Source organism: Borostomias antarcticus (genome assembly GCF_949987555.1).
Source record: "Borostomias antarcticus genome assembly, contig: scaffold_372, whole genome shotgun sequence".
NCBI classification, from domain to species: domain Eukaryota; kingdom Metazoa; phylum Chordata; class Actinopteri; order Stomiiformes; family Stomiidae; genus Borostomias; species Borostomias antarcticus.
This window is the reverse complement of record NW_028175973.1, coordinates 25771-40770: the sequence shown is the minus strand read 5'-3', so window position 1 is coordinate 40770 and position 15000 is coordinate 25771. Positions and strand designations below refer to the sequence as shown.

General features: G+C 57.5%; 1 protein-coding gene across 1 annotated transcript in view; it reads left to right on the top strand.

Annotated features, from left to right (window-relative positions):
• The window catches only part of LOC311328968 (rho guanine nucleotide exchange factor 12-like), a gene marked incomplete at its 3' end in the record, with an annotated part of 44105 nt that overhangs the window by 4749 nt on the left and 24356 nt on the right, over nt 1-15000 (top strand). The window contains exons 2-5 of the mRNA XM_084462858.1: nt 2269-2367; nt 2715-2764; nt 4030-4087; nt 4329-4534. Coding sequence (XP_084318984.1) covers nt 2726-2764; nt 4030-4087; nt 4329-4534 — 303 coding nt within the window. The remainder of the gene's footprint in view (nt 1-2268; nt 2368-2714; nt 2765-4029; nt 4088-4328; nt 4535-15000) is intronic.

The following is a 15000-nucleotide window of genomic DNA, read 5'->3' as shown; positions in this document are numbered from 1 at the left end:
GTTGTTAGCCTTTAGAAGATGACATGGATAGCATGTTGTTAGCCTTTAGAAGATGACATGGATAGCATGTTGTTAGCCTTTAGAAGATGACATGGATAGCATGTTGTTAGCCTTTAGAAGAGGACATGGATAGCATGTTGTTAGCCTTTAGAAGAGGACATGGATAGCATGTTGTTAGCCTTTAGAAGATGACATGGATAGCATGTTGTTAGCCTTTAGAAGATGACATGGATAGCATGTTGTTAGCCTTTAGAAGATGACATGGATAGCATGTTGTTAGCCTTTAGAAGAGGACATGGATAGCATGTTGTTAGCCTTTAGAAGATGACATGGATAGCATGTTGTTAGCCTTTAGAAGATGACATGGATAGCATGTTGTTAGCCTTTAGAAGATGACATGGATAGCATGTTGTTAGCCTTTAGAAGATGACATGGATAGCATGTTGTTAGCCTTTAGAAGAGGACATGGATAGCATGTTGTTAGCCTTTAGAAGAGGACATGGATAGCATGTTGTTAGCCTTTAGAAGATGACATGGATAGCATGTTGTTAGCCTTTAGAAGATGACATGGATAGCATGTTGTTAGCCTTTAGAAGATGACATGGATAGCATGTTGTTAGCCTTTAGAGGATGACATGGATAGCATGTTGTTAGCCTTTAGAAGATGACATGGATAGCATGTTGTTAGCCTTTAGAGGATGACATGGATAGCATGTTGTTAGCCTTTAGAGGATGACATGGATAGCATGTTGTTAGCCTTTAGAGGATGACATGGATAGCATGTTGTTAGCCTTTAGAGGATGACATGGATAGCATGTTGTCTCCATGTTATGCACCACGGCCGGAAGCAAGTTCCTAGAACGTTGGAAAACAGCATAGCAATAAAACGACTTGTGATTCTGAGTAGAAGGTCATAATACAGACCCTACCCTAATTAATTTAGGGTGGAGGAGATGAACAGTCCTGATGTTACTAAGTTGTTCGATATTTCAATGGAGCTGTGACAAAGGACATGGACTGAAACAGCAAATACGAACACACACACACACACATTATGCACATGAATCAGCTACAGGTTGTGTTTTTTGTCCCCTCCGTCCTCACACCCTGACCTGTGTGTGACCTGCTGTGACGACCACGAGTGAAACTGTGCGTTTGCAACTCACTCACAATCTGTGCTCAAACAAACGCAGCAGGTGGTCTGTGTGCGCGTGTGTTCCGATATCAACGTTCCCCAAACAACGTGTCCTTATCGCAGCGTCAAACTGGGTTCCTGCAGGTTCCTTTTGTGCTAAACTAGTGGGCAGAAGCCAGAATGCACATCTATGGATGTGATATTAAAAGGTACCCATTTTACCCGCTAGCAGCAATGGAAGCTCTAACCCAGCAGCTTCAGGCCGCTTACATTAGCTTACATTAGCTTACATTAGCTTACATTAGCTTACATTAGCTTACATTAGCCATTCATGACTGCATGTGAATAGAGGCCTTTTAAGCAGATTCTGCGGCTTCATCAACATTTCATGAAGTCTGACTCTGACCACACAGAGAGAGACTCTAGAGAGAGACTCCGCCTAGAGAGAGACTCCGCTACACAGACAGACTCTAGAGAGAGACTCCGCCTAGAGAGAGACTCCACCACAGACAGACTCTAGAGAGAGACTCCGCTACACAGACAGACTCTAGAGAGAGACTCCGCTACACAGACTCTAGAGAGAGACTCCGCTACACAGACTGACCCTAGAGAGAGACTCCGCTACACAGACTCTAGAGAGAGACTCCGCTACACAGACTCTAGAGAGAGACTCCGCTACACAGACTCTAGAGAGAGACTCTTACACAGACACACGGATGCCCTGTAGGAAACCAGTTTGATCCAACCCAACAGATCTTACACACATACACACATACACACACACACACACACACACACACACACACACACACACACACACACACACACACACATACAGTATCCTCCACTGCCTCTCACTCATACTGTTCTATCCACTGGACTGAGTGTGATACTGTGTGTAACACAAACTGTATTTTTGTGTGTGTGTGTGTGTATGTTTGTGTGTGGTGTGTGTATGTGTGTTTGTGTGTGTGTGTGTGTGCGTGTGTGTGTGCGTGTGTGTGTGTGTGTGTGTGCGCGTGCTTGTGTGTGTGTGTGTGTGCGTCTGTATGTCTGTGTGTGTGCGTGTGTGTGTGCATGTGCCTGCGTGTGTGTGTGTGCGTGTGCGTGTGTGTGTGTGTGTGTGTGTGTAGGGCTCGTCCAGCGGTGTGTGATCATCCAGAAGGATGAGAATGGCTTTGGGCTGACGGTGAGCGGAGACAACCCCGTGTTCGTGCAGCTGGTGAAAGAGGGTAAGACCCTTCCCCTAAAACTCCTCCCCTAAAACTCCTCCCCTAAGACTCCTCCCCTAAAACTCCTCCCCTAAAACTCCTCCCCTAAGACTCCTCCCCTAAAACTCCTCCCCTAAAACTCCTCCCCTAAAACTCCTCCCCCAAAACTCCTCCCCTTAAACTCCTCCCCTAAAACTCCTCCCCCAAAACTCCTCCCCTAAAACTCCTCCCCTAAAACTCCTCCCCTACGCTCTTTAAAACTCCTCCCCTACTCTTGGGTATAATAGGATTTCAAACCCTGTTCCAATACTTTTTGTTGTAAATGTTAACGTCTTCTCACGCCCTGTTTCTCCTCTCCTGTCCTGCAGATGGCGCTGCCATGCGAGCGGGTGTCCAGACTGGTGATCGGATCATCAAGGTGAGCGTTCTCTCTCTCTCTCTGTGCCTGTAGACTCCGGCTGCGTTCCAAATCGCATACTACCCTACTATATAGTATGCCAAAACAGGATGTAGTATGTCCCAATACATAGTATGCCACATGCAGTATGGCAAAAATACCAGGATGTTCTACTACATCCGGTCGTATTTTGCAGTATGCAAGCCAGCAGGCTTTTCTGGCTATTCTGACCCACAATCCTGTGCGCAGCGGAAATGTGTGTCACATGTGCGAGTCGTGACAGCTGTAGATGAATGTCGCGTTATGGACAGCGACGGATGTGGTCAAATTTCAAGTTCGCAATGTTATGACATGGTAGTATGTCCCAATTGGATGTCTACTGCTTGCAAAGTACGTACTTTCTAAGGGCAGCTGTAGTAGGTACTGGTAGTAAGTAGTAGAAGTTTGCGATTCGGAACGCAGCCTCCGTCTTTAAGAACACATTCCTCCTGGCCCACTTCCTGTGAGAGGTCCCTCCCTCCTCCCTCCCTCCCTCCCTCCCTCCCTCCCTCCCTCCCTCCTTCCTCCCTCCCTCCCTCCCTCCCTCCCTCCTTCCTTCCTTCCTTCCTTCCTCCCTCCCTCCCTCCCTCCTTCCTCCCTCCCTCCCTCCCTCCCTCCCTCCCTCCCTCCTTCCTCCCTCCCTCCCTCCCTCCCTCCTTCCTTCCTCCCTCCCTCCCTCCCTCCCTCCCTCCCTCCCTCCCTCCCTCCCTCCCTCCCTCCCTCCCTCCCTCCCTCCCTCCTTCCTTCCTCCCATCCTTTCTTACTCCCACCCTCCTTACTTCCTTCCTTCCTTCTTTTTATAAATCACAGATCTTTCTTGACATGACTAGATTAGTAACAGCTGTTTGAAGCACGCGCTCTCTCTCCAAACACTAGATGAGATGGATGAGAGGAAGGGAGGGAGGAAGGGAGGGAGGAAGGGAGGGAGGAAGGAAGGGAGGAAGGAAGGAAGGATGTATTTTCAGATCAGTCAAACAGCCCCTGCTCCCACAGTGTGATCTCAGAGACCCCTGCAGGCTGTGGTAGGTCTGGGGTCGTGTGTAAGGCCCTGTGCTTAATCACTACGCTGACCTCTTCTGGTCGGAGGAGAAACTGCACTAAAATCCCCCAAACATTCCTCTGGCCAGCTGCTGCAGACAGAGCGGTGCTCCTCCAGGGAAGGGTGGCCTGCCAGCGGATTCAGGGAAGAGAAGGAGTTGTTTTTGAACGTCAGGAAGTCACCCTGACGCTGTGATGTTTTCTTTCAGGTTAACGGGACCTTAGTAACACATTCAAACCATGTAGAAGTCGTAAAGCTGATCAAATGTAAGTGACCTCATGTTCCTCTCATGTTCCATGTGCATATTTACATGTTCAGGACTCCATATTGTGCCCATGGCAGCGACAGTAAGAGGAAATACTGGGCTGGAAGGCAATAAAAGGTATTAATAAAGAGAGAGTAACCTCATCCTCCTCGTCCTCCTCGTCCTCCTCGTCCTCCTTGTCCTCCTTATCCTCCTCGTCCTCCTCGTCCTCCTCGTCCTCCTCGTCCCCCGGCGCTGTCCAGCGGGCTCCTATGTGGCGCTGACGGTCCTGGGTCGGCCGCCGGGCCTGGTCCAGATCCCGCTGGGGGAGGGCGAGGGAGAGCCTGGCCTGTCCTCCCCCCACTCCCCGGGACCCCCTGCTGGGGAGCAGCGCTGCACCTCCTCCTCCTCCTCCTCCAACGCCACCACCAGCCCCCAGGACCACATCACCTCCCCGCTGCCTCTCTGGGTAAGACACCGGGCCGGGGGTACGGGGTGGGGAGATACCGGGCCGGGGGATACGGTACCGGGGAGATACCGGGCCGGGGGTACGGGGTGGGGAGACACCGGGCCGGGGGTACGGGGCGGGGAGATACCAGCCCGGGGGATACGGTACCGGGGTGATACCAGCCCGGGGGGTACGGGGCGGGGTGATACCAGCCCGGGGGATACGGGGCGGGGAGATACCAGCCCGGGGGATACGGTACCGGGGAGATACCGGGCCGGGGGTACGGGGCGGCTAGATACCGGGCCGGGGGTACGGGGCGGGGAGATACCAGCCCGGGGGTACGGGGCGGGGAGATACCGGGCCGGGGGTACGGGGCGGCTAGATACCGGGCTGGGGGTACGGGGCGGGGAGACACCGGGCCGGGGGTGCGGGGTGGGGAGATACGGGGCGGGGGATACGGTACCGGGGAGATACCGGGCCGGGGGTACGGGGCGGGGGATACGGGGCGGCGCTTGTGTTCTGTCTGTCTGTGCCAGTGTTCAGTCCTCTTCCCTCAGTCACCACGCGTTCAGTCCTCTACCCTCAGTCACCACGCGTTCAGTCCTCTACCCTCAGTCACCACGCGTTCAGTCCTCTACCCTCAGTCACCACGCGTTCAGTCACCCTCAGTCACCACGCGTTCAGTCCTCTACCCTCAGTCACCACGCGTTCAGTCCTCTACCCTCAGTCACCACGCGTTCAGTCCTCTACCCTCAGTCACTAGCGTTCAGTCCTCTACCCTCAGTCACCACGCGTTCAGTCCTCTACCCTCAGTCACCACGCGTTCAGTCACCCTCAGTCACCACGCGTTCAGTCCTCTACCCTCAGTCACCACGCGTTCAGTCACCCTCAGTCACCACGCGTTCAGTCCTCTACCCTCAGTCACCGCGCGCTGTCTCTCTCTGGCGCGCGCCCGTCCTGCTCCTCTCGTTAACCCTAGCGTTCTCAGGGATCTTCTTTAGTCCCTGTTTGGTTCCTGGACGTCGGTTCTCTCCTCCCTCCTCTGCGCCCTCGTAGCTCCGCCCTCTGCTTCCTCTGGGGGTTTGACCAGTGATGTCACTCAGTGATGTCACTCTCAGACGCCATTGGTCAGTCTGGTCTCTCCCCAAGACAACACTCCTCTCACCACTCCCCTCGCTCACTGATATCACCTCTCCATCTCTCTCCATCTTCGTCTCTCTCTCTGTCTCTCTGTGTCTCTCTCTCTTTCTCTCTCTCTCTCTCTGTCTCACTGTGTCTCTCTGTCTCTCTCTCTCTCTGTGTCTCTCTGTCTCTCTCTCTCTCTCTCTCTCTCTCTCTCTGTCTCTCTGTGTCTCTCTGTCTCTCTCTCTCACTCTCTCTCTGTGTCTCTCTGTGTCTGTCTCTGTCCCTCTCCTGCAGGAGGAGAATAATGCTGTGCACAGCCAGAAAGTGGACATCCTTCAGAAGATGCTGACTAAGGAGCAGCAGGACTTACAGGCAAGGCGTGGACAGAGCAGTGAGAGTGGACAGAGAGAGTGGAAAGAGAGAGTGGTCAGGGCAGTGAGAGTGGACAGAGAGAGTGGACAGGGCAGTGAGAGAGGACAGTGAGAGTGGACAGGGCAGTGAGAGAGGACAGGGCAGTGAGAGTGGACAGTGAGAGTGGACAGGGCAGTGAGAGTGGACAGGGCAGTGAGAGTGGACAGTGAGAGTGGACAGGGCAGTGAGAGTGGACAGTGAGAGTGGACAGGGCAGTGAGAGAGGACAGGGCAGTGAGAGTGGACAGGGCAGTGAGAGTGGACAGGGCAGTGAGAGTGGACAGTGAGAGAGGACAGGGCAGTGAGAGTGGACAGTGAGAGTGGACAGTGAGAGTGGACAGGGCAGTGAGAGAGGACAGGGCAGTGAGAGTGGACAGGGCAGTGAGAGTGGACAGGGAGAGTGGACAGGGCAGTGAGAGAGGACAGGGCAGTGAGAGAGGACAGGGCAGTGAGAGTGGACAGGGCAGTGAGAGTGGACAGGGAGAGTGGACAGGGCAGTGAGAGAGGACAGGGCAGTGAGAGTGGACAGTGAGAGGGGACAGGGCAGTGAGAGTGGACAGAGAGAGTGGACAGGGCAGTGAGAGTGGACAGAGAGAGAGGACAGGGCAGTGAGAGAGGACAGTGGGAGTGGACAGGGCAGTGAGAGGGGACAGAGAGAGTGGACAGGGCAGTGAGAGAGGACAGGGCAGTGAGAGTGGACAGAGAGAGTGGACAGTGAGAGTGGACAGGGCAGTGAGAGAGGACAGTGAGAGAGGACAGGGCAGTGAGAGAGGACAGGGCAGTGAGAGTGGACAGAGAGAGTGGACAGGGCAGTGAGAGTGGACAGTGAGAGGGGACAGTGAGAGGGGACAGGGCAGTGAGAGGGGACAAGGCAGTGAGAGAGGACAGGGCAGTGAGAGAGGACAGGGCAGTGAGAGTGGACAGAGAGAGGGGACAGGGCAGTGAGAGTGGACAGTGAGAGGGGACAGTGAGAGTGGACAGGGCAGTGAGAGTGGACAGAGCAGTGAGAGGGGACAGGGCAGTGAGAGAGGACAGAGAGAGGGGACAGGGCAGTGAGAGAGGACAGGGCAGTGAGAGGGGACAGGGCAGTGAGAGTGGACAGAGCAGTGAGAGGGGACAGGGCAGTGAGAGTGGACAGGGCAGTGAGAGAGGACAGAGCAGTGAGAGAGGACAGGGCAGTGAGAGTGGACAGAGCAGTGAGAGGGGACAGGGCAGTGAGAGTGGACAGGGCAGTGAGAGGGGACAGGGCAGTGAGAGAGGACAGGGCAGTGAGAGGGGACAGGGCAGTGAGAGGGGACAGGGCAGTGAGAGAGGACAGGGCAGTGAGAGGGGACAGGGCAGTGAGAGGGGACAGGGCAGTGAGAGAGGACAGGGCAGTGAGAGAGGACAGGGCAGTGAGAGGGGACAGGGCAGTGAGAGAGGACAGGGCAGTGAGAGGGGACAGGGCAGTGAGAGAGGACAGGGCAGTGAGAGGGGACAGGGCAGTGAGAGTGGACAGGGCAGTGAGAGGGGACAGGGCAGTGAGAGGGGACAGGGCAGTGAGAGGGGACAGGACAGAGAGAGAGGACAGGGCAGTGAGAGAGGACAGGGCAGTGAGAGAGGACAGGGCAGTGAGAGGGGACAGGGCAGTGAGAGTGGACAGGGCAGTGAGAGAGGACAGGGCAGTGAGAGAGGACAGGGCAGTGAGAGAGAACAGGGCAGTGAGAGAGGACAGGGCAGAGAGAGGGGACAGGGCAGTGAGAGGGGACAGAGAGAGGGGACAGGGCAGTGAGAGTGGACAGAGAGAGGGGACAGGGCAGTGAGAGTGGACAGGGCAGTGAGAGAGGACAGGGCAGTGAGAGAGAGGACAGGGCAGTGAGAGGGGACAGAGAGAGTGGACAGGGCAGTGAGAGAGGACAGAGCAGTGAGAGTGGACAGGGCAGTGAGAGAGGACAGAGAGAGTGGACAGGGCAGTGAGAGGGGACAGGGCAGTGAGAGTGGACAGGGCAGTGAGAGAGGACAGAGCAGTGAGAGTGGACAGAGAGAGTGGACAGGGCAGTGAGAGTGGACAGGGCAGTGAGAGTGGACATAGAGAGTGGACAGGGCAGTGAGAGAGGACAGGGCAGTGAGAGAGGACAGGGCAGTGAGAGGGGACAGGGCAGTGAGAGGGGACAGGGCAGTGAGAGAGGACAGGGCAGTGAGAGGGGACAGGGCAGTGAGAGAGGACAGGGCAGTGAGAGGGGACAGGGCAGTGAGAGGGGACAGAGCAGTGAGAGGGGACAGAGCAGTGAGAGGGGACAGAGCAGTGAGAGAGGACAGGGCAGTGAGAGGGGACAGGGCAGTGAGAGGGGACAGAGCAGTGAGAGGGGACAGGGCAGTGAGAGAGGACAGGGCAGTGAGAGAGGACAGGGCAGTGAGAGAGGACAGTGAGAGTGGACAGGGCAGTGAGAGGGGACAGGGCAGTGAGAGAGGACAGTGAGAGAGGACAGGGCAGTGAGAGAGGACAGTGAGAGAGGACAGGGCAGTGAGAGTGGACAGAGCAGTGAGAGGGGACAGGGCAGTGAGAGAGGACAGAGAGAGAGGACAGGGCAGTGAGAGAGGACAGGGCAGTGAGAGGGGACAGGGCAGTGAGAGGGGACAGGGCAGTGAGAGGGGACAGGGCAGTGAGAGAGGACAGGGCAGTGAGAGAGGACAGGGCAGTGAGAGGGGACAGGGCAGTGAGAGTGGACAGGGCAGTGGGAGTGGACAGGGCAGTGAGAGTGGACAGAGAGAGTGGACAGGGCAGTGAGAGTGGACAGAGCAGTGAGAGAGAACAGGGCAGTGAGAGGGGACAGGGCAGTGAGAGTGGACAGGGCAGTTAGAGTGGACAGGACAGTGAGAGGGGACAGGGCAGTGAGAGAGGACAGGGCAGTGAGAGAGGACAGGGCAGTGAGAGGGGACAGAGAGAGGGGACAGGGCAGTGAGAGAGGACAGGGCAGTGAGAGTGGACAGGGCAGTGAGAGGGGACAGGGCAGTGAGAGAGGACAGGGCAGTGAGAGTGGACAGGACAGTGAGAGGGGACAGGGCAGTGAGAGGGGACAGGGCAGTGAGAGAGGACAGGGCAGTGAGAGTGGACAGGACAGTGAGAGGGGACAGGGCAGTGAGAGAGGACAGGGCAGTGAGAGTGGACAGGGCAGTGAGAGGGGACAGGGCAGTGAGAGGGGACAGGGCAGTGAGAGAGGACAGGGCAGTGAGAGAGGACAGTGGGAGTGGACAGGGCAGTGAGAGGGGACAGAGAGAGAGGACAGGGCAGTGAGAGAGGACAGTGAGAGAGGACAGGGCAGTGAGAGAGGACAGGGCAGTGAGAGTGGACAGAGAGAGTGGACAGGGCAGTGAGAGTGGACAGTGAGAGGGGACAGTGAGAGGGGACAGGGCAGTGAGAGGGGACAAGGCAGTGAGAGAGGACAGGGCAGTGAGAGGGGACAGGGCAGTGAGAGTGGACAGTGAGAGGGGACAGGGCAGTGAGAGGGGACAAGGCAGTGAGAGGGGACAGGGCAGTGAGAGAGGACAGGGCAGTGAGAGTGGACAGAGCAGTGAGAGGGGACAGGGCAGTGAGAGAGGACAGAGAGAGGGGACAGGGCAGTGAGAGAGGACAGAGCAGTGAGAGGGGACAGGGCAGTGAGAGTGGACAGAGAGAGTGGACAGAGCAGTGAGAGGGGACAGGGCAGTGAGAGTGGACAGAGAGAGTGGACAGAGCAGTGAGAGGGGACAGGGCAGTGAGAGTGGACAGGGCAGTGAGAGGGGACATGGCAGTGAGAGAGGACAGAGCAGTGAGAGAGGACAGGGCAGTGAGAGTGGACAGAGCAGTGAGAGGGGACAGGGCAGTGAGAGTGGACAGGGCAGTGAGAGGGGACAGGGCAGTGAGAGGGGACAGGGCAGTGAGAGAGGACAGGGCAGTGAGAGGGGACAGGGCAGTGAGAGAGGACAGGGCAGTGAGAGGGGACAGGGCAGTGAGAGTGGACAGGGCAGTGAGAGGGGACAGGGCAGTGAGAGGGGACAGGGCAGTGAGAGGGGACAGGACAGAGAGAGAGGACAGGGCAGTGAGAGAGGACAGGGCAGTGAGAGAGGACAGGGCAGTGAGAGGGGACAGGGCAGTGAGAGGGGACAGGGCAGTGAGAGTGGACAGGGCAGTGAGAGAGGACAGGGCAGTGAGAGAGGACAGGGCAGTGAGAGAGAACAGGGCAGTGAGAGAGGACAGGGCAGAGAGAGGGGACAGGGCAGTGAGAGGGGACAGAGAGAGGGGACAGGGCAGTGAGAGTGGACAGGGCAGTGAGAGAGGACAGGGCAGTGAGAGAGGACAGGGCAGTGAGAGGGGACAGAGAGAGTGGACAGGGCAGTGAGAGAGGACAGAGCAGTGAGAGTGGACAGGGCAGTGAGAGAGGACAGAGAGAGTGGACAGGGCAGTGAGAGGGGACAGGGCAGTGAGAGTGGACAGGGCAGTGAGAGAGGACAGAGCAGTGAGAGTGGACAGAGAGAGTGGACAGGGCAGTGAGAGTGGACAGGGCAGTGAGAGTGGACATAGAGAGTGGACAGGGCAGTGAGAGAGGACAGGGCAGTGAGAGAGGACAGGGCAGTGAGAGAGGACAGGGCAGTGAGAGGGGACAGGGCAGTGAGAGAGGACAGGGCAGTGAGAGGGGACAGGGCAGTGAGAGGGGACAGAGCAGTGAGAGGGGACAGAGCAGTGAGAGTGGACAGGGCAGTGAGAGAGGACAGGGCAGTGAGAGAGGACAGGGCAGTGAGAGAGGACAGGGCAGTGAGAGTGGACAGGGCAGTGAGAGAGGACAGGGCAGTGAGAGGGGACAGGGCAGTGAGAGGGGACAGGGCAGTGAGAGTGGACAGAGCAGTGAGAGGGGACAGAGCAGTGAGAGAGGACAGGGCAGTGAGAGGGGACAGGGCAGTGAGAGGGGACAGAGCAGTGAGAGGGGACAGGGCAGTGAGAGAGGACAGGGCAGTGAGAGAGGACAGGGCAGTGAGAGTGGACAGAGAGAGGGGACAGGGCAGTGAGAGAGGACAGTGAGAGTGGACAGGGCAGTGAGAGGGGACAGGGCAGTGAGAGAGGACAGTGAGAGAGGACAGGGCAGTGAGAGAGGACAGTGAGAGAGGACAGGGCAGTGAGAGGGGACAGGGCAGTGAGAGTGGACAGAGCAGTGAGAGGGGACAGGGCAGTGAGAGAGGACAGAGAGAGAGGACAGGGCAGTGAGAGAGGACAGGGCAGTGAGAGGGGACAGGGCAGTGAGAGGGGACAGGGCAGTGAGAGGGGACAGGGCAGTGAGAGAGGACAGGGCAGTGAGAGAGGACAGGGCAGTGAGAGAGGACAGAGAGAGGGGACAGGGCAGTGAGAGTGGACAGGGCAGTGGGAGTGGACAGGGCAGTGAGAGTGGACAGAGAGAGTGGACAGGGCAGTGAGAGTGGACAGAGCAGTGAGAGAGGACAGGGCAGTGAGAGGGGACAGGGCAGTGAGAGTGGACAGGGCAGTTAGAGTGGACAGGACAGTGAGAGGGGACAGGGCAGTGAGAGAGGACAGGGCAGTGAGAGTGGACAGGGCAGTGAGAGGGGACAGGGCAGTGAGAGAGGACAGGGCAGTGAGAGAGGACAGGGCAGTGAGAGAGGACAGGGCAGTGAGAGAGGACAGGGCAGTGAGAGGGGACAGGGCAGTGAGAGAGGACAGGGCAGTGAGAGTGGACAGGACAGTGAGAGGGGACAGGGCAGTGAGAGAGGACAGGGCAGTGAGAGTGGACAGGGCAGTGAGAGGGGACAGGGCAGTGAGAGAGGACAGGGCAGTGAGAGTGGACAGGACAGTGAGAGGGGACAGGGCAGTGAGAGAGGACAGGACAGTGAGAGGGGACAGGGCAGTGAGAGGGGACAGGGCAGTGAGAGAGGACAGTGAGAGTGGACAGGGCAGTGAGAGAGGACAGGGCAGTGAGAGAGGGGACAGGGCAGTGAGAGAGGACAGGGCAGTGAGAGAGGACAGGGCAGTGAGAGGGGACAGGGCAGTGAGAGAGGACAGGGCAGTGAGAGGGGACAGGGCAGTGAGAGGGGACAGGGCAGTGAGAGGGGACAGGGCAGTGAGAGGGGACAGAGCAGTGAGAGGGGACAGAGCAGTGAGAGGGGACAGAGCAGTGAGAGAGGACAGGGCAGTGAGAGGGGACAGGGCAGTGAGAGAGGACAGGGCAGTGAGAGAGGACAGGGCAGTGAGAGGGGACAGGGCAGTGAGAGGGGACAGGGCAGTGAGAGGGGACAGAGCAGTGAGAGGGGACAGAGCAGTGAGAGAGGACAGGGCAGTGAGAGGGGACAGGGCAGTGAGAGAGGACAGGGCAGTGAGAGAGGACAGGGCAGTGAGAGAGGACAGGGCAGTGAGAGAGGACAGGGCAGTGAGAGAGGACAGGGCAGTGAGAGTGGACAGTGAGAGTGGACAGGGCAGTGAGAGAGGACAGGGCAGTGAGAGAGGACAGGGCAGTGAGAGAGGACAGGGCAGTGAGAGGGGACAGGGCAGTGAGAGAGGACAGGGCAGTGAGAGGGGACAGGGCAGTGAGAGGGGACAGGGCAGTGAGAGTGGACAGGGCAGTTAGAGGGGACAGGGCAGTTAGAGGGGACAGGACAGTGAGAGAGGACAGGGCAGTGAGAGAGGACAGGGCAGTGAGAGAGGACAGGGCAGTGAGAGTGGACAGGGCAGTTAGAGTGGACAGGACAGTGAGAGGGGACAGGGCAGTGAGAGAGGACAGGGCAGTGAGAGGGGACAGGGCAGTGAGAGTGGACAGGGCAGTGAGAGGGGACAGGGCAGTGAGAGGGGACAGGGCAGTGAGAGAGGACAGGGCAGTGAGAGAGGACAGAGCAGTGAGAGGGGACAGGGCAGTGAGAGTGGACAGGGCAGTGAGAGTGGACAGAGAGAGAGGACAGGGCAGTGAGAGGGGACAGGGCAGTGAGAGTGGACAGGGCAGTGAGAGGGGACAGGGCAGTGAGAGAGGACAGGGCAGTGAGAGAGGACAGGGCAGTGAGAGTGGACAGGGCAGTGAGAGTGGACAGAGAGAGGACAGGGCAGTGAGAGAGGACAGGGCAGTGAGAGAGGACAGGGCAGAGAGAGGGGACAGGGCAGTGAGAGAGGACAGGGCAGTGAGAGAGGACAGGGCAGTGAGAGGGGACAGGGCAGTGAGAGGGGACAGGGCAGTGAGAGTGGACAGAGAGAGAGGACAGGGCAGTGAGAGGGGACAGGGCAGTGAGAGAGGACAGGGCAGTGAGAGTGGACAGGACAGTGAGAGAGGACAGAGCAGTGAGAGTGGACAGGGCAGTGAGAGAGGACAGAGCAGTGAGAGGGGACAGGGCAGTGAGAGGGGACAGGGCAGTGAGAGGGGACAGGGCAGTGAGAGAGGACAGGGCAGAGAGAGTGGACAGGGCAGTGAGAGAGGACAGGGCAGTGAGAGAGGACAGGGCAGTGAGAGAGGACAGAGAGAGTGGACAGGGCAGTGAGAGAGGACAGGGCAGTGAGAGGGGACAGGGCAGTGAGAGGGGACAGAGAGAGTGGACAGGGCAGTGAGAGAGGACAGAGAGAGTGGACAGAGAGAGTGGACAGGGCAGAGAGAGTGGACAGAGAGAGTGGACAGAGAGAGTGGACAGAGCAGTGAGAGAGGACAGGGCAGTGAGAGTGGACAGGGCAGTGAGAGAGGACAGGGCAGAGAGAGTGGACAGGGCAGAGAGAGTGGACAGAGAGAGTGGACAGAGAGAGTGGACAGAGAGAGTGGACAGAGCAGTGAGAGAGGACAGGGCAGAGAGAGTGGACAGGGCAGAGAGAGTGGACAGAGAGAGTGGACAGAGAGAGTGGACAGAGAGAGTGGACAGAGAGAGTGGACAGGGCAGTGAGAGGGGACAGGGCAGTGAGAGGGGACAGGGCATAGAGAGTGGACAGGGCAGTGAGAGGGGACAGGGCAGTGAGAGAGGACAGGGCAGTGAGAGAGGACAGGGCAGTGAGAGTGGACAGGGCAGTGAGAGGGGACAGGGCAGTGAGAGGGGACAGGGCAGTGAGAGTGGACAGGGCAGTGAGAGTGGACAGGGCAGTGAGAGGGGACAGGGCAGTGAGAGAGGACAGGGCAGTGAGAGGGGACAGGGCAGTGAGAGGGGACAGGGCAGTGAGAGGGGACAGGGCAGTGAGAGTGGACAGGGCAGTGAGAGAGGACAGGGCAGTGAGAGTGGACAGGGCAGTGAGAGGGGACAGGGCAGTGAGAGTGGACAGGGCAGTGAGAGTGGACAGGGCAGTGAGAGGGGACAGGGCAGTGAGAGAGGACAGGGCAGTGAGAGGGGACAGGGCAGTGAGAGGGGACAGGGCAGTGAGAGTGGACAGGGCAGTGAGAGAGGACAGGGCAGTGAGAGTGGACAGGGCAGTGAGAGAGGACAGGGCAGTGAGAGAGGACAGGGCAGTGAGAGGGGACAGGGCAGTGAGAGGGGACAGGGCAGTGAGAGGGGACAGGGCAGTGAGAGTGGACAGGGCAGTGAGAGAGGACAGGGCAGTGAGAGGGGACAGGGCAGTGAGAGAGGACAGGGCAGTGAGAGAGGACAGGGCAGTGAGAGGGGACAGGGCAGTGAGAGTGGGCAGTGAGAGAGGACAGAGCGTTAACGGCCCAAGCAGGAACTGACTGTCCGATTGTAGTTTTGTTAGTGCCCATTAGACAAAAATAACATTCATATACATAACATTTCTATACCATTGATAACAATAACAGAGTTGGCATCAGTTGGGCCATCGTACCAGAGTTCTGTCTCCTTATTATCATTCTATCAGTCTCATCTCCAGACACGCCTTTATCCAGAGGGAGGGGCTTGAATTCACTACAACCGCTGAGCACACACACACACACACACACACACACACACACACACACACACACACACACACACACACACACATTTTAACAATTTATTTATGTCCACATAGAGAAAATGACA